Source organism: Bufo gargarizans, chromosome 1, assembly GCF_014858855.1.
Source record: "Bufo gargarizans isolate SCDJY-AF-19 chromosome 1, ASM1485885v1, whole genome shotgun sequence".
Classification (NCBI taxonomy): domain Eukaryota; kingdom Metazoa; phylum Chordata; class Amphibia; order Anura; family Bufonidae; genus Bufo; species Bufo gargarizans.
This window is the reverse complement of record NC_058080.1, coordinates 118,696,115-118,715,078: the sequence shown is the minus strand read 5'-3', so window position 1 is coordinate 118,715,078 and position 18,964 is coordinate 118,696,115. Positions and strand designations below refer to the sequence as shown.

Genomic DNA, 18,964 nt, shown 5'->3' with positions numbered 1-18,964 from the left:
GGCCACAAACCAGGAGTAAATTCACAAAAGCCAAAACCAGGAGTGAATTCAAAAAAGAGGAGAAGTCGTATCTGTACGTTATACTTTCTCACCTTCGACAGTATGATCCACTCCTGTTATTGGCTTCCTAAACTGCATCTGGAAGCCTGACTGTGTGGCCATACCCTAATAACAGAGGGCTACCATTTGATTTCATCTAATCAACTCATTAGTACCTAGGGCCACCTGTTTACCTTATATTACATCAATGCCAACTTTATCAGAAAAAAAAAGAAGAAAACAGAAAATAGAAATGAGATGAACACAAATTATATGTTAAGAAGCATCAATCTAGAGCAAATTAATCAAAGCTTGTGAGCCAATGAAACAAAAATATAATGACAGCCTTCCAGCTACACGGCCTACAATTATTTAGAAACTATTCAAATGCATATTTTAAAATGATAAAAGCTGAAATAACCATTAGTGCACTGAAAATCTCAATATTAGCTGATATTTTAGCTTTACAATAGTCCCTGAACACCAATTCAATGACAGCAGCACAAGTGTAAACTTAGGGGGTAATGTATCAAGTGTGCTGTGCCTGATTCTGCCTCTTTTTTTCAATGAAGTAGGCATTTGCACCAAATTTATGCATATTTGAATTTTTTGTCCGGTTTGTGTCATGCCCTGCAGTTTCCATTTAATCAGATTTACTATTGTAATGTTTTGCAAATAGTCGCAATCCTTCGGTATATTGCACAAAAAATGACGTGCAACATTTTGTAAATTTGTCTCAAAAATGACTTCAAACCAAGCAGACGGAGTAAAAAGGAGTAAAAAGTTCAAATAAGCAAAAAGTTATTTATTGATACATTACTCCCTTAGACTAGACAATCAAAAAATGCTCCAAATTTCTCAAACTGGCTGATAATAGATGATACATTTGGTGCATCTTTAGACTGTCTAGCCTAACTTTATACCATGTTCTAGCTTACTTTGAACCAGAATATCATGATTATATTTTGGTGTAATTTTCGAACATCTTGTCACATATTAAATCTTACTCCTTTCCCATTAAGCCAAACATCTTAAAAAAAAGTGTATAAAATTTGAATTGTCAATACAAATAATAAAGCATCCTAATGGTTAAATAACACAGAACAAAAACATTATGATGTTGGCATTGTATAGAAGAATATTATAATTCTTATAATAATGGCAGATGGAATCTCACGGGGTACTATAGGTATTGTAAATACATAAATACAGTATATACTATAAAATAGCAAACACTACAAAATATAATAAAAAGTATATAAAATAATAACAAGGTTAATGATGATAATTAATAATTATGAAATAATATCAACATAAATAATAATAACAACAACATTGCTGGTCCTTCAACAGTTAAATAATATTACAAGCATGCATCCATATAAGAGACAAATGTGTTGAGTTTTTCTTTTAGCCTCTTTTAATAACACATTGCAGGGAGGTGACAGTTCTACAAGGTAATAGGAGGGTGAATTCAGAAAAGCCAATGTTATTTCCAGATATTACATTGCTTCACTTATTATTGCAGAAGGTCAAGGTCACACAAGCTCCTTCCTATTATGCCTAAATGGCAAAGTAGGACATTTACACTGCTGAATGCCTCAGCTAGCAATAGGTTTAATACGTCCATAGCAGATGCTATTGTGTGTTACCCATGCAAATGGGCATCTGAGTCAGAGAAGATACTGTAAGTCTATTTCTACTGTTTAGAAACCCCTATAAGATGCAGACTGATAAAATGTGCTATTACATGATATGTTATCTAGCATTTAATGGCGTGGATGTGCAATGCTGCCTGGTATGCAAAGTGCTATTTTTCCTTGTAAATAGGGATGACCCAATTTATTCTAAACAAATCAAATTTGTTACGAATTACCCCAAAAATCTGGATTGTAGCTAAGCCGAAACATTTTAGATCCGTTTCAGATGAATTGTTCAAAAATGGTGTCCACCAATGTACAGGTCAGGTGACGTCATCAGCCATAAAAAAAAGAGATAACTTTTGGACTGTTCTTTAATTTAAAAAAATATAAAAAATTCAACAGTACAGTGTGTCTAAGAAGAGAAGTAACTAGGGGGACATTACAGCAGAACGGGGGGGGGGGGCATATTCAAAAGTAAAAATATGTAATTCTCAGAGAAGGCACGGACAGCTAAAATGTATAAATATCTCACTTTTTCTGGCTTGGTGACAGGTCTCCTTTAACAGCAAGGGTATGAATGTATAAATTAAAATGTATTGAATGTTTTCTTACAAATATATATATATATATATATATATATATAATGTATATATAACAATAACATGGTGCTTGCAAATTGCGGTGACATTTTCCTTTTGAAGGACTTTTCTCAAAATAGCCTTTATAGCATTAATAGTGATGCATTAAGCGGCATACACTATATTCAAATTCACAATATTTCACAAATCAGCTGTTTGAGAAGCAGTTTGATCAGGAAGCTGTTTGATCAGCTGTTTGAGAAGGCAGCGGCACTCCAGGAGCGCCGCGGCCTTTTCACTGTTTACCGCAGGCCAAGTGACGTCACGATTAGTATCAACTGGCCTGGGCGTGGCTAAGCTCCATTCAAGTGAACAGAGCTTAGCCGTGCCCAGGCCAGTGATACTAGTCATGATGTCACTCGGCCAGCGGTAAACAGTGAGAAGGCCGCGGCGCTACTGGAGCGCCGCCGTCTTCTCAAACAGCTGATCGGCAGGGGTCCCGGGTGTCGGACCCCCGCCGGTCAGATGCTGATGATCTATCCAGAGGATAGATCATCAGTTTAAACAAAGTGCAAAACCCCTTTAATTTGTAGTGATGTGATTATACAAAGAGATGATCTTCTGAAAGGGAAGAAGTTAGAAACCTGTAGTAGCGCATCAGCTCTATGTATAATATGGCAGTGGGTCTAGCTAGAATTTTGGAAAAAAGTAAAGTATATACTGTATATATTTTCATAATCTCTTGATCCAGTCATGTGAGGAGGCCATCACTGGCCAATCCGTCTCTTCCACAACTGGTGCTTTTTAACTTCAAACTAACGCCTCTCTTTGGAAATTCATATCTAGGTTGGCCTTCAATGCCTGAACAAGCTCTTTATTATCTATGGAGTTTAAAGTGTTTTCTTTCATCAAGTTATTTCTAAAGGCTGCTTTCCTTTTACCAGTTAGCGATGCTGCTTTGCTTCAAGGTAGCCTCAGCCTCCTATTTACAGGGAACTCATAATGTGCAGAATTTAATGTGAAAATATAACTTATCTCTAAAAAGTTACTTTATATTTGTACTTTTAGTATTGTAAACGATGCCAGAAGAATGTAATGTCAGTGCAGAGGACCAATACAATTCTAGTACAGATTTTACTATCAGCAGAAAGCAGTAATCATTTATTTGTCCGAGTCATATAGCATATGTAATTGTAATGATAACCTCATCCATTTACAGCGTTACAGCTCACAATGCTTAATAACATTGCTTTTGTACCTAGACTGCCACCATTCCTATAAAGCTAAACAATTTGGTATGGTGGCACATGAGGCATACCTTTATATACTATTGACTGCCATAACAATCAAACCTTTTGTCCTATCAGGATATTCTAAAATCTGCCTGTTGTCTCATCACAGGCTGAGTCTTCTTCTCTGCTCTTCCCTAAGCTTTAGGCTACATGCACACGAACGTTAGGGTTCCGTGCCCGTGCTGCGGACCGCAAATTTCGGTTCGCAATGCACGGGCACAGACCGTGGGTCAGCCGCATGCGGATCGCGGACCCATTCACTTGAATGGTGTCTGCGATCCGCATCCGACTGTCCGCACCGCAAAAAAGTTGTGCATGCGCTACTTTTTTGCTGCGCAGAGGCACAGCCAGAATCACCACGGAAGCACTCTGTAGTGCTTCCGTGGCGTTCCGATCAGTGCCTCCGTTCCGCATCTCCATGATTGCGGACTCATTCAAGTGAATGGGTCAGCGATCCGTGATGCGGAATGCAGACGGGCAGTGTACATGTATTGCGGACCTGCTGTATGCGGCCCGCAATACGGCCACGGGGGGCACACTGTCGTGTGCATGTAGCCTCACACTGAAGATCTGTTTGTTCAGATTGGCTTCTATGTAAGCACAAAACCGGCAATAAATCATTGCATTATGATTTTCTGTTCAGTCAAGATGGACTTATTTCTAAAAACAAACATCTAAACCACGAGGTAGATAAAACAGAGAACTACAAATCCTAAGGCAATTGAGCATCAATAGGTAGGTGGATGGTTAGGCAAGGTTGTGACTATAGGAGGTAAAGAGGTTGCAATCACACCCAGGCCCTGGAGCCTGAGAGGAACTAAAGGTCCCTCTTGCCCATATGATGAGACCAGTATTATAGATTATGTGATAAATTTGGACCTTTTTACATTTTTTTTTTATTGGGGCCCAGGAGCCTCAGCTTCTGCCTTTATAATTTGGTTTGTTTTGTGATACATCTATTTTAGATGTCTACGTACAAGAGCAATCAGGACGGAATATGGTATAAGAGACTTGATGACGAAGAAGTGAGACACAAAAATAATGTCTCGACTTTAAACTATCCTTTCAACCAATATGTCTTCAGTAGGTCTTGGATTTGTCTTATAATAGAACCTGAGTAAAAATAATTATTTTAGCAAATAAGTATCATTATTAGTTTTGTTAAAGGCATGAGTCAATAAGGAATTTCATCTTTCCTACTATTGATAGTAAGGCAAGCAGACATTGTATCACAAAAATCGGTTCCACTCCAGTTTATAATGCCGTATGTGTTTACGCAACCCCCTTTCATTTCCACTTATACCATTTTCATAGATGGAGTCACTTTTTGTGCTTTGGAAATCCAATAGAGACAAAATAGTAAATTATCATTTAATAAGGTGTAGCTGATTTCTCCTATCTTGCTGTTTGATGCTATTATTGAGACATTATTTTATTGATTGAAGTTCTGTCACGCTAGAAAAATAATATTTTTTGTCTAATTAGGAAGGGAGAGAACCATTTTTTCCCGTTCCTTGCATATTAGTGAAGCCACAACAATAGCCCCTTCATAGTAGAGGATGTAGCTCTCCCCCATGTGACAAATACACTAAGAGAGGTTTTTTCACATACTGCTCCCCATTATTCCTATTATTTAGCTACACAGGCAGAACCTTTTGGTCTCCTCCTGCTCTGTTGCTTAAAAGAGCAATTTATAACCATAAGCCTATCTCTTTCATTTGGAATATTGTTAACCTTGAGAAAAAATAATTTTCTCAATAATGTTCTAAATCAGTTTTCTAAATACAGAATTCCCCAAAAACTACTTTATAGGTGGCAAAGACATGCAAATCATCTTCCAGCCATCTTCCTCCCAGTATGCCCAGCAGTGCTCCCATAATCCGCTCCAGCATGATGCAAAGTAATAACTGCATGACCTTGCCAGTTATTGTGAAATCTTGTGACTGTCTAGATGTCTAGATCAGGGCTGGCCAACCTGTTGCTCTCCAGCTGTTGTACAACTACAATTCCCACCATGCCCTGCTGTAGGATGATAGCTGTAGGCTGTCTGGGTATGCCGGGAGTTCTAGTTTTGCAACAGCTGGAGAACCACAGGTTGGCCATCCCTGGTCTAGATCATTTATATAGCAGTTATCAGTGTATTGGTCATGTGATCTCTTAAAACTAGGGGGCATCTTATGACTCTGACACTGTTTACCATGGGGGGGGGGGGGGCTTTGGGTATTAAAGAAGCACTATTGGGCAAACTGTAAGCCCATTGCTTGGACGTTTGGACCTAACTCCCGTGGGAAGTCCGTTTATTGGCCAAATGTCCTTGCCACCTATAAGGCATTTTATTTACATTTTTGTTTTAATATTTTTAGACTTAAATAAAACAAACAGACAGGGTCATCATAGTGATAGGTCCTCTTTATCTTCTTCACAGTGAGGTCTCCCTATTACATAAAATACAATAGAATCAAGGAAACCTACATTATATATACAGGATTATTAATATATTTATAGATATATATCCCTCATTATATTTACAGGTGGCGGCAAAGACTAGTAGAGGAGAAGAAATCTACTGCTTAAATTGAACTATGTGGTATTGCATGTTATTAAGGCTTTATGCACACGAACGTTACTCTGTGTGCATTCCGTTTCCGTATGTCCATATGTCCGTTCTGCAACAAAATAGAATATGTCCTTTTTACGCATTACGGACAAGGATAGTACTGTTCTATTAGGGGCCAGATGTTCTGTTCCACAAAATACGGAATGCACACAGACGTCATCCGTATTTTGCGAATCCATACAGTCATGTTTATGGGGCCTAATAAGCAGATTTCTGGACTTTGGCCCTGAAAAGTCACGTCAAAAATTTAAAAGAAGAATTAAAATAAAACATCTCTTCTTTAGGACTTTTTGATAAAAATATATAAGAGTGAATGGACTGTTCCAATACTTTGAACCAAGTTTCAACGACAGTATTGCATTGTGCTGTTCATATAGTCACACTTATTTGTATTATGGGTATATTACAGGGATGTTTGATAAGAATATTAGTAGAACAGTTACTCACTCAAAGAAGGTCGTCCATCCAGTTTCATCACTTTTTGTTGCAAGAAGTCCACTGTTGCCATGATAGGTAAATAATACCAATTCTTGGCTCTGGGCAGTCATGCTCTTCAGGCAGCCATTGGTGCCAATTGTTAACCAGATTACTTGATTGTCAGGCGCAACAATTCTCACTGGCATACGGTTTGGATCCCTTCTGATGCGGAGGGTGTTTCCATTGCTGTCAGTCACTGCGGTTATGTCATTTTCATTACTATAGCTGAAGTTGTATAAGTAGTCTCCAGTTATTAGGCTCATTGTATATTGATGGGTACCATTGACATCAAAAATATAAAGTTCTTGATCAGTCGGGGATGCAACTTCATAATAGTTAATTGAACTAAGCTCAGGCTTGTTTTTGGAGACAGCACGGATTCTAATATTGCCCAGATCTGCAATGTATAATGTGCCATCTGGGGAGGCAGCAAGTGATGATGGGGCACTTAATTTGGCATCTTTTGCATAACCATCTCCATTTTGGTAGCAGTCACAATTGGCATCATTTTTGCAGTCACATTCCGATGGTATGCCAGCGACCAACGAAATCTCTCCATCAGTAGTAACTTGACGAATGCGATTTACCTTCTTTTCATCAGTTTCAGTGATGTACAGCACTCCACTGTAGGATACTGATATAGCAGTGGCAGATTCTAGTATTGCTTGAACTGCATATTTTCCTACTGAGTATTCAACACCTGGAACTTGACAGTACATTGGCCTTCCTGCAGCAATGCGGACTTGGCGATTCTCTGTGATTTGCAATACTACATTGTTGTCCAGAACATATATAGAGTTGTCCATTGGATTAATGGCTAAATCCGTGGGCCATTCCAATCTTACCTGTTGAATACAAAGTGGCAAGTATAGTAAGGTGCTATTATTGAACAATATATGATCTAGAGATCATTCATTAATCACATAATAAATGCTATGTATATAATTTCCTTGTAAATGCTATCCCATGTATATGGCTGAAATATGTAAGCCATCCAGCCTGGAGCTGAACTCCTTCTTCTGCTTCCCAACAAAAATCCAAAGCATTCTTCTACAGCCGTCACTAGGGAGAGTTCAGGGCATAGAGATTTTTGCAGCAACCACTGAGTTCAAAAGTAGCAATATAAATTAAAGTGCACCAAGCTCCCCCTAGTGGTGGCTGCAGGCAGACAGTTTTATAGTGTGAGGAAAATGAGGTAATTTAGAGCTGTGTAGAGGAGATCCAAAAATGCATTGACATCAGTTGTCTGGTGTAAATACTTTGAGAATAAAATTCACAGATTTTGGCAAATTCAGTTTTGCTCCAAATTTGTGAATTTTGGTATGTTAATAAGTTAAATGCCAGAATTCATAGTGAATTTTTTTTTAAAAAGTTTTAAAATTGTTTGCTAAATCACTCCTTTTTAGCCCATTAATGCAAATTTTGTACATATACAGCATAATGCTCCGGCAATTGTATGGACTGGGCTGCTGTGGTGAGCCTGCTCCATACGCAGTGGGTGCTGTCTGCATAATACAGTAGGCACCCGCCCGCAATGACGGGGAACGGTGATCACGTCGAACCCCATCATTTAACCTCTCAGACGCGTTCAAAAGCGTTTGATGAGGCCCCCCGCTGACTTCTGACTGGAGCTTACATATTGAAATCGCGGGGGTTCTGATTGGTTACTATGACAGCCTGGAACCTACTGAAGCTTCTCTATTAGGGTGAATGGGCCAAAGGATCAGGAGATAACAGGTTCTATCCCCTAAGGGGGCTAACAGTTATTGTGAATAAAAATTAAAAAGCAAAACTGTTAAAAGTTTAAATCACTCCCCTTTCTAACTTTTGTATATAGAAAATATATAAACAATAAAAAATAAACATATGAGTTATTGCCATAAATGACATGATGAAAAAAACTATAAAAATACACGAGTCATCATTTTTTGGTCTCCTTGTCCCCCTAAAAAAGTTGAATAAAAGTGATCAAAAAGTTGTATGCACCCCAAAATTGGTGCCAATAAAACCTACAGTTTGTCCCGCACAAAACAAGCCCTCATACAGCTCTGTAGACAAAACTATAAAAAGTTATGGATGTCAGAAAATGGCAATGCAAAGAAAATTTAGAATTTTTTCAAAAATAATAAAACCAAATAAAAACTATACAAATTTGGTATCACTGTAATCGTATTGACCCTCAGAATAAGGACATCATTTCATTTTTAATGTGCAGTGAAAACCGTAATGTCAAAACCCCAAAAACCTTTGTGGAATTGTGTTTTTTCTATTTTTTTATTGTATACCACACATTTTTTTTTTCCTGTTTTCCAAATCAAGAAATGGTAAATTAATAAAGCTCTATAAATATGGAGTTGGTGGTAGGTAAATTCTTACTGCTAACAGTTGTTTCCTGCACAATCATTAAATTGCAATAATAATGTCTCATTAGTTTACTACCTCGCTGATATGCATGCTTGTGTCACAGGTCAGGGGCCGTGCCGAGGTCAGGTCATTTGATCCAAGCAGTGTTGATATGATCCCATTTTGATCTACTTTTCTGATGACCTTTCCATCCACAAAGTAGATTAATCCATTCTTATCCACTGCAATTCCTTTATGTAAGAAGACAAACAACCCAGATCACTAGTTACAATTCTCAGTTATGGATCAAGCAGATAGGAAGACGGTATGCAAATCAGATCTTCACAAGCTCTGGCTCTAACACCTCCAGATGTAAGTCAGGCCTTGATAGGAGGTATGCATAGAAATAATGACACACGGCCAATGTCACACAGTGAAAGCATCTGTAGCAGTCGCAGTGGGAGACATATTTTTGTTTATAGGGTTCTATTCATATACAGTAGAAATATTGCAAATGAAAATCAGTTAATACCGTCTTGTGTAGATAAATGGGACAGTAGCATCAAATCTTCTGTGTGGATTGACCCTGAGCACCAGATACAACTAAACGTATATGTTGAGTGCATTCTCTGGGAAACCTCTTAGCCTATATGTTAAATATCTATCCATAGAGCCCCATTCACACAACAGAGACCTTCTTTGGGATGATATACATGGACACACCTTTTTTCTTGGAAAACATGGTAAATTAGTTGACTATACTACTCTATATAAAGACATCCTGAAAAAAAGGTGACAAAGGCCACAGTGTTATACTATGGAGGCATTCGTCTGAGATATATCGGAATGTCCAACTTTCTAATTTAAACTGCAAACACAGTGTGAATACACCCTAGCAGATAACAGATAGTATGCACACATAGCTGATGATTTAAATACAAAAGATGGCCAACTATGAGGAAATATATATATTACAGACATTTTTTGCATATGTATGGTTTTTGGTATAACAAATAATACAACATAACGTTGCAACAAAAATCTAAGTCACTCACCTTTTGGAGTGGTGAGCGTTGCTTCAACAGCCTTTCCCCCTTCTCCGCACCTTGCCTCGTCAAAGGGAGTGCATTGTTCCCCTGTGCCAGCAATCACTTCGGCATTCTTGATCAAATCTTTGGGTCCTGTAAGTGACCTGGGACGGTAGATTTTTCGGGTGTTTGCATCGGACACATACAGATCTCCTGTTACAGGGTCAGTGGCCAGGTAATAGCGGTGAGCTAGGTTGCTACTGCAGAAATAAAGAGTAAAACAAGAAGATTAGAGAATAACGGAACATATAACACAGAGCATAAATAACATATGGAGTACACAAAGTGTTCATCATTTTGACGCAACTGTTTAATTTATCCTATTTGCCTTAGGCCTCATGCACACGACTGTTTTTCGGGTCCGCATCCGAGCCGCAGTTTTTGCTTCAATGGGGCCACAAAAGGTATGGACACCTTTAAGCACTGATATAGTGCTGACATATTCCGTAGCTCTTTACAGACATTAGCATCCAATTAGCATCACAATCTAGTTCCCTATCAGTATGTCTTTGGAGTGTGGGAGAAAACCCACACAAACATGGGGTGAACATACAAACTCCATGCAGATGTTGTCCTCTCTCTGGACAGTGGATAAGTGCATGATGAGGGTATTACATACCATATGCATCTCTGGGGAGAAAGGAGTTAACAAGAGCTAATCCTGGGAAATCCAGGTGCTTGATTGTCTCATGTGAGCTGCTGACCACCCACAGAAAGGGAAGAAAGAACTCCAGATAATCAGATACAGTTGTATCATGGTTAACATACAAACTCTTAACTCATCACGTTATCTTGAAACAAAAGCCATTAAAAAGCAGTTGAAGGTGTTTGCTTAATGCATTTCGTTTAGATAACACGTCTCATAAAGCATGTGTGTTAACTCTACTACATCTGTAGGTGAGTAAAAAAGAGTTTACAAGATTTAGTATAACCCCTTTAAAACTTGATACATAACTTTAGATATACTCTATTAGTATTTATGAGCCTGGGGAAAGAAGGTGTGGCAAGCACCAGAAACAGCACAGATGTTATTTGATCCAAAAGGAAAACATGTCAGATCAAACCACATGTTGCCAGTCTCACAGATCTCCTGCCACCTTTCGCGGGAACGTCCGTATATGTCGGTACGTCTGTGACAAGATAATAGATAGATGATAGGTAGATAGATAGATACTAAGAAATGTATAATAGGAAGAAATATAAATAGATAGGATACTAGTAAGGTCTCATACACACGGCTGTAGATTCTGTTCGCATGCATTACGTATTTTTTGTGGCTCGGATGCAGACCCATTCATTTCAATGGGGCCGCAAAAGTTACGAACGGCACATTGTGTGTTATCTGCATCCGTGTATCTGTTCCACAGTCCCACAAAAAATTAAAAATAAAATAGAACATTTCCTATTTATGTCCATTTTTCTGACAAGGATAGGACGTTTCTACTGAAGTTAAAAAATAAATGGTGGCATGCACACGGCCAGGATCCGTGTTTTGCGCAAAACACTTAATGCCATGTGCATAATGCCTAAGAGATATGATAGATGTCAGACAGATAATATAAGATATAGATATAAGATAGATGAATGTACAAACGGATAGATAGATAGATAATAGATGGATAGATAAATCCAAGCCGGTAAGCCCACATAAATGTAAAAAAAATTGCTGCAAACTTTTCAATTATAAGAAAAAATGAATCTATAATTTCACACTTTCGCAGCTTTTGCTACACTAATTGCAAGGTGCCAATTTCATTCTTCCGCTTAATTAGCACCAGCATATACCTGTGATTTTTTACTAACTCCAGATATTACAGGGTATTAAAGCAAAATAATATGCTTGGTGTATGAGTTAGAGCGGATAGCTAGGAGCGCGCCATGCTTTTGTGATGGGTGCAGACTGACTGCATTGTGAACAGGCAGACAGCTCTCAAATTGCCCTTATAGTAAACATCAGTGTCACTAATTTGCTAGAACCCACGTTCAAGTGAGTCATTTTCTATGAGTAATTTAACATTGTTCTTTTTTTCTGCTTTGCATTTAATCCTGGTGTGCAATTTTCATTAAAAAAGCATCTTTATTCATGCGCCCCAGCTAAATAAGCCATTAGTTTAGAATAATCAGCGAATACTGTAGAATTTTTTTCCTTTTTTAAACAGCTGTGATTGGGCATGTCAAGCAGGGCGCCATTTACATATGGCTTGTTAGGAGCGCTATATAATCTTCAGGAAGAGTAGCATGCTGCACTGCTGTTCCCTTAGGGTGCCAGCTTTCAGATTAGTTTTGGGCATGGTAACCCAACATGTCACAGTGGCAGGAAGACAGTTGGTCTGAAATTTGCATAATGGAGGAGGAAAGTGAAAAAGCATTGATAAACAATTAAAACTTCTATCGACTCTAAACTAAGACAGGAAAACTGAACAGAGTTAATAATCCGTAGCTGTAGAGCAGCAAGCAGTGATATTGATTAATCCAATGCATGACCATCTGTACCTGTTATATTAGAAGAAACTTGCAGAGCTGGAGTCTAAGGCTACCTCATCATATGTATTGAGATACGGAGGGTTTTCTTTTTTATAAGGAGAAGTTCAAGACCATGTCCTTATTCTGTGTCCTAACATGGCATGAGCTAAGCCAGCTTATGCCTGCAATATAGATTTATGCATTTCCAATGACTTGCATTTTCACATCTGCAGTAAAATATTCCGGCAGCAAATCTGCTAATAAACTAACGAGCGCAAACATGACCTTATGCACGTCCCATTTTTGCAACCATCCCTGAAGAACGGCTGCACGAGTAGGCACTCAGATGCCCTTGAATGCTCTTGGCTTAGCAATGTGAAACAAGAAACACATTCACCTGTTCTCAAAAGTTAATCTGCACAGCTCAGTGCAAGGGGAGATTTTCACTTTGGACATGACTACGAGCAGCTCTATAGAGTAGGTTGACTACTGCTCAGGGTCAGGACCTGATTACAGTGGACACACAGAGTTGGTGCTGTAGTCTCCACTTCTATACACATGTGGATTGTGGACATATTACATGCTGTATTAACGTGAGTAGGCACACATTTTTGGGGGAATCATCCTTCAGTTGGCTAAAGACTAGGAGCATTTCAGTCTTCAGAATAAGAGAGAGTTTAGACGCTGTTCACATGTGTTCATTTAATGCCTATAGCCGTTTTATTTGCTGGGCTTCTGACCTGAATTTTCCATAGTTTTTTTAAAATAAATAATTCAGATTTCATTTCCTATAATACATAAATGGGTGGGAATTTATTAAGCCTTGCATTCATGAATTTTGAGTCGCAAATAGTGTTTTTGTGACTTTTTTGGGTCACTTGTAAAAACATTTTGTCGACTTTTTGAGCACTGCTCTTTCCAGTGCCACCTATCCATTTGGAGTGAAACTTTGGTCAGAATTTCAGAGTAGATACATTTCTTTTCACATTTATTAAGTGCAACTTAATTTGAAAAAAAGTTGCAACTCCACACTAGGCATCCCCGAGGCGTACTGTCGCAACTGCTAAATTTGATACGCATAGCAACTCCAATCTAATAACTAACTTCAAGTGCACTTACAATGATAAATTCCTCCTAAAATACGCTTTCCTTTTCTACATTTTAGGTATTTGGGGTTATCATTGGTTTATCATCCAATGTCAGGCCTTGGCTAGCGATAGGAGAATGATTAGTGTAGGGGACTTTTTTTGGGGTGGTTTTTTTATATCCTTTTTTCACTTATTTTTGTGTATTTACATTTATTTTTATACTTTATCCCTCAAAGGTTCTAAAAGAGATTGAAGGAGTATGGAGGTAGCAGCAGACTTTTCTCACATGGTTGTGTGCTTCTCAGTAATACGTGCCAGATATGAAATCTGTATGTCCAGGATACTGCTGTCTTGCCCCGGAAACTGTCTTGTATATGCTTTATTTCCTATCTATAGCCTGTGAGAGCTGCGATTCTTGAATGCTCCCCCCCTTTCTACACTCTGATCAGCCATGTACAACCTTCTCCCCTCCACTACCAATAAGGGCCCAATCACACAACCGTATATTTGTGTCCACAATTTTTTGGAACGGATGTGGACCCATTCACTACAGTGGGGCCCAAAAACATGCGGATAGCACACCGTGTTCTGTCCACATCTGTACTTCCATTCCTTGGCCCTGCAAGAAAGATAGAACATGCTCTATTCTTGTCCGTTTCATGGACAAGAAAAGGCATTTCTATTACAGGGCAGACCGCACACAGCCGGTATCCGTGTTTTGTGGATCTGCAATTTGCTACAAAATGGATACAGTTGTCTGAAAGAGCCCTAACACTGAGATAGTGGAAGTGGAGAGCAGAGAGAACCATCAGAAATCGGAGCAGTGCTCTGAAGGATTTATGTCAGATTCTGTAGCACCACACGCTAGATTAAAGACTTTGCTTTAGCAGAATGGTGGGTGATTTTTAATGAAGAAAGTGTAAAACGTTGTGTAATTGTACATACAAGACATCTCTGCCCAACACAGATAGTAAGACAGACTAAAGGTTTTCTAAACATTGATGTTAAAATGCTTTTTTCTATTTTAATTCGCGCAGAAATCCTTATAAAAATCTTGGTAGGTCTACTTTAAACTTTCTGAACAATGCAAGTGTGATATATTTTTTTTTAACTACACTTTGATTTACAGTTTAAAGCTGTCTAATTAAATCATATTTTGCTTAATATTGACCTTTTGTTTTTCCCTGTGAATTTTTAAGTGTTTGAATAGAATATTAAATATTACTAGGCCTTTATATCTTCTAAATAATATTCCAATCATACATTTTACATTAAAGAGATTTAAATGTGGCCTTAAAATTCCCAGTGTGTCTACTGTAAGAAAAAAAAAGAGTTTAAGAAAGAAACAAAAGATCAAAACCCTTATAAAAAAGCAACAAATATTCGATACGTGGCTCAGTAAAAGCATTAATACTACGGCCAAATATTACAGACCGAAGAATGAGGTGGAACATGCAGGATTCATAGCTTCTTCTCAGTTTATTTCTCCGTGTTATGCAGTTATAGAACAAATAAAAGTTATCATATTGCTAAGAACACCGGAAAAATTAGTTTCATTTCTGATGAGTTTACAAATGCAAAACTAAAATAAATCTGCATCTCTGTGCGAGCTGTAAACATCTGTTCACACAGTACATGTGATTTAGTAAAAATAAATACATTTATAATAAATTAACACATTCTTCATACCAAATGCAGGAAGCAATAACCCCGCCATTAACAAGGAAAGATGGGACCAGAAATTTTGTTTTAATATATACTGGATGCTGTAAGCATTATCCTCGGTGATAAATAATAAAGTTCAGCTTGTCGGCTGCACTTGCATTTTCTAATACCAGGGAAATAAATGGTTCAAGAGATTCTAAATAAATCCAGTAGATAACATAAAGGAGCACGGACTGCTCAGGAAATACAGAGCAAGTTATTGTCATATTGCTCACTGCATTACTTCAATTTTTCTGTGTAAAATTGATATAGGGGCATATGCAGCAGAGATGTTGTCTAAAAGTTGGTTCTTTTTAAATATTTTATTAGAGAAAAAAATGTATTATAGTTTTTTTTATTTTTTATTTTTATTGGAGGCACACACTTCCCTCTGTCTGGCCATACTGGAGGGGCACACTGCCTTCATGAGTTGTCTGTATAGACCGTACAGCCGAATCTGTGATTTATGAAATCTGCAATGAATGGGAGTTAATAGTCAGAAAAGTGTAAATTGATTAAGGCTAGTTTCACACTTGCGTTCGTCGGTCCGCTCGTGAGCTCCGTTTGAAGGAGCTCACGAGCGGACCCGAACGCCTCCGTCCAGCCCTGATGCAGTCTGAATGGAGCGGATCCGCTCAGACTGCATCAGTCTGGCGGCGTTCAGCCTCCGCTCTGCTCGCCTCCGCACGAACAGGCGGACAGCTGAACGCTGCTTGCAGTGTTCAGCTGTCCGCCTGGCCGTGCGGAGGCGAACGGATCCGTTCAGACTTACAAAGTAAGTCAATGGGAACGGATCCGCTTGAAGAGGTCACCATATGGCTCAATCTTCAAGCGGATCCGTCCCCCATTGACTTTACATTGAAAGTCTGAACGGATCCGCTCAGGCATCTTGAACACTTAGAAAATTTTCTAAGTTATTAATGCAGACGGATCCGTACTGAACGGAGCCTCCGTCTGCATTAATATGATCGGATCCGTTCAGAACGGATCCGATCAAGCGCTAGTGTGAAAGTAGCCTTATAGAGTCTACATTAAGGGATGAAGTGCTACCTCTCCCCCAGAAGCTAGGAAGTTGCAGTGGAGCAACATACAGAGGGTGGTTTTTTAATGTCTTACATTAATGTCATCTTTCATTGAATCCTTCACCTGTAATAATAATGAGATGACTCTAATGGATCTGTCCCAGTTTACACAGTAAAGCTGTCAAGTGACCCATAGAAAAATAAAACTCTGAAGCTATTGTGTGTTCTGCAGTAGTTAATGAGTAGACTGGAATATTTCAGAATTATTATTTTATGTATAGACATAAAATGTAAAAAAAAAGCAAAAGGGCAAAAATGCAAAAATGTAGTAAAAAATAACATGCTATTTTCTGATAATACTTCCCTCTTAAACAACAGCAGCCTGCAGCTACTATACGTAAGGCGGCTGAAGAAGTATGTATAGTGGGAGATGGCCGTCGCCTACCTGAGTGTCAGGTTGTGCCAACCATGCTGATGTTTTAACCAAAATAAAGCAGAGTTTTTATGGAAATGGAGAGTTTTGCAAATTCTTCTAAGTTATTCTATTACTCTGAAGAGACCGTCTGCTGTGATTGCTAAGCACCACTGATTACCTGGATTGGGGCACATAAGTGCAGGTGTTCCTCTATGTTTGTACAGACATGTACAACATTAAAAAGACCAAAAATGAGAAAATCTTATTGAAATAATATGTAATTTTTTAATGATGCTTTATACAGCCTGAAACTACACAAGATGGGGAATTATTTTCATCTAGGGCTTGCTTAAATGGAATGTGCGAAATAATTTTATTTTCTGCCAGTTAAAACCAGATAGCGACAACCATCCTTTTTTTCTAATCTGTTTTCTGATTGAAGATTTTTTAATTATATTTCCTGTAAATGATTATGAGGTTTCTATCTTGCCAGATAGCATTTAAGAACTGCTTTAAGGCACCCCATGGTTCATACACACAATGGTCTGGAGGGGGCCTCATTTACTTCTATGGTAGAGCTTTCTAGGCTTGCTCTGTGACCTGTGCAGTGGTCAGGATGGAGCAGATAAGCTTTGACATTTACCCATTGTGAAGGGTGAATACTGTATTATCTACACACAGAGGTGATATCTGTCATTCTAATACTGACTGTAATGATAAGCAGGTAACTGCAATAAAGTAAATCTGAACAGACTGAGAAGTGGTGCCTATTATTAGGCTTAGTGGTCAGTGCGAAAACGGCAGGATTTTATGGTTTTTATTTAAATGAAGTATATATATTGACATGAAAAATAAAAAATATCGTCACCATAAATTCTTTAAAAATGTGTTTAAACAAGGTTCATTTTATGACAAAACATTCCCTTTAAAGCAAGTCTGCTAGCTGTTTTGGACCCTGCCAAACTGCTGACCACACTAGGTAGGGGATGTTGTAAGGTGGTTGTTTTTTCATCTGACAGATTCCCTCTAAGTTTTTCATAGTTAGATGGGTTATCCAATATAATAAACTGCCCCCATATGCCGGGCCCCTCACAGGGAATATACTTACCCCACTCCCTGTGCCGCTCCTGGTCCCCGCACCGCCACCGCTGCTTTTTTCCCTGTGCTGATGAAAACATCCGGTGTCGGAGGGGAAGCAGCCAATGGCAGGCGGGGACAGGGATGAGCCTCCCTAGCATCTCTGATGATGATAGGGAGGCTCTTCCCCCGACACCAGATGTTTTCATCTACGCAAAGGGGAGAAGCAGCAGCTGCGGTGTGGGGACCAGGAGCGGCGCAGGGAGTGGGGAGCAGGCTAAGTATATTCCCTGTGAGGGGCCCGGCATATGGGGGGGGGCAGTTTATAGTATTGGATAACCCCTTTAATGGTCGCATTTATCTCTGCCCTATGGTATACTACTAGAAATGTTTGTCTTATAACCTCTGGACTTGTTATATATGCAATAAAAAGCTGAATTTACCATGTTGAGTGGGTCTTACATCTTATAGAGGAAACAAGCTCTGAAGATTAAGTATATTGCAAACTTACTAAGCAGGGTTTGTTATGCTTGTTTTTAACAATTTAACAAAACTCTGTTCAGTGCCGCAGCCAAGATTTACTACCCATGTCCATATCTGTAAGGAATCCATTACAGCAACCTATTCTAGACATTAGCTTAAATCAATATTTGTCCTTTAATCCCTTTCTCTTCTCTTTCCTCATGCACTGCTCGATGGCGATTACCTTATTTCTGTGCCTGGCTACATGGCAGAGAGAATCAAAGTCGAATTTTAAGAAATATTACAGTTTAGGAAGTAAACGCACATTCTGGGCCTTTTTGTTGCTAGAACAGTATTAAAGATCCCTCTTAGACTAAATACCTTGTTAAAATCGCTTGCTCCAGATCATAAATGCTACTTCTGTAGTAAATACAGCACAGCTTTTACTTTGTTGACTAAGCAACACTTGCTCAACATCATAAAATGGCAGCGCTAAAATCCTTAGCAAAATAAAAAAGGTCAAGGGGGCAAAGGCTGGCGCAGCAGGTTTAAGGTTCTGTGCCTCTAATGGACATAAAAATTACCAATTATATCCGGTTACTAATCATGCTTTGTGAAACTGCATAAAGATGCAAAGTGCTTTAATATTCCCTCGT

At 38.7% G+C, this 18,964-nt stretch overlaps 1 protein-coding gene across 4 annotated transcripts in view; it reads right to left on the bottom strand.

Annotated features, from left to right (window-relative positions):
- The window catches only part of TENM3 (teneurin transmembrane protein 3), a 1,312,080-nt gene that overhangs the window by 26,849 nt on the left and 1,266,267 nt on the right, over positions 1-18,964 (bottom strand). For all 4 annotated transcript variants that reach the window (XM_044297320.1, XM_044297329.1, XM_044297345.1 and 1 more), the window contains 3 exons: positions 10,045-10,277; positions 9,086-9,240; positions 6,617-7,491 (listed from right to left, as the gene is read on the bottom strand). In XM_044297320.1, the coding sequence (XP_044153255.1) occupies positions 6,617-7,491; positions 9,086-9,240; positions 10,045-10,277 (1,263 nt within the window). The remainder of the gene's footprint in view (positions 1-6,616; positions 7,492-9,085; positions 9,241-10,044; positions 10,278-18,964) is intronic.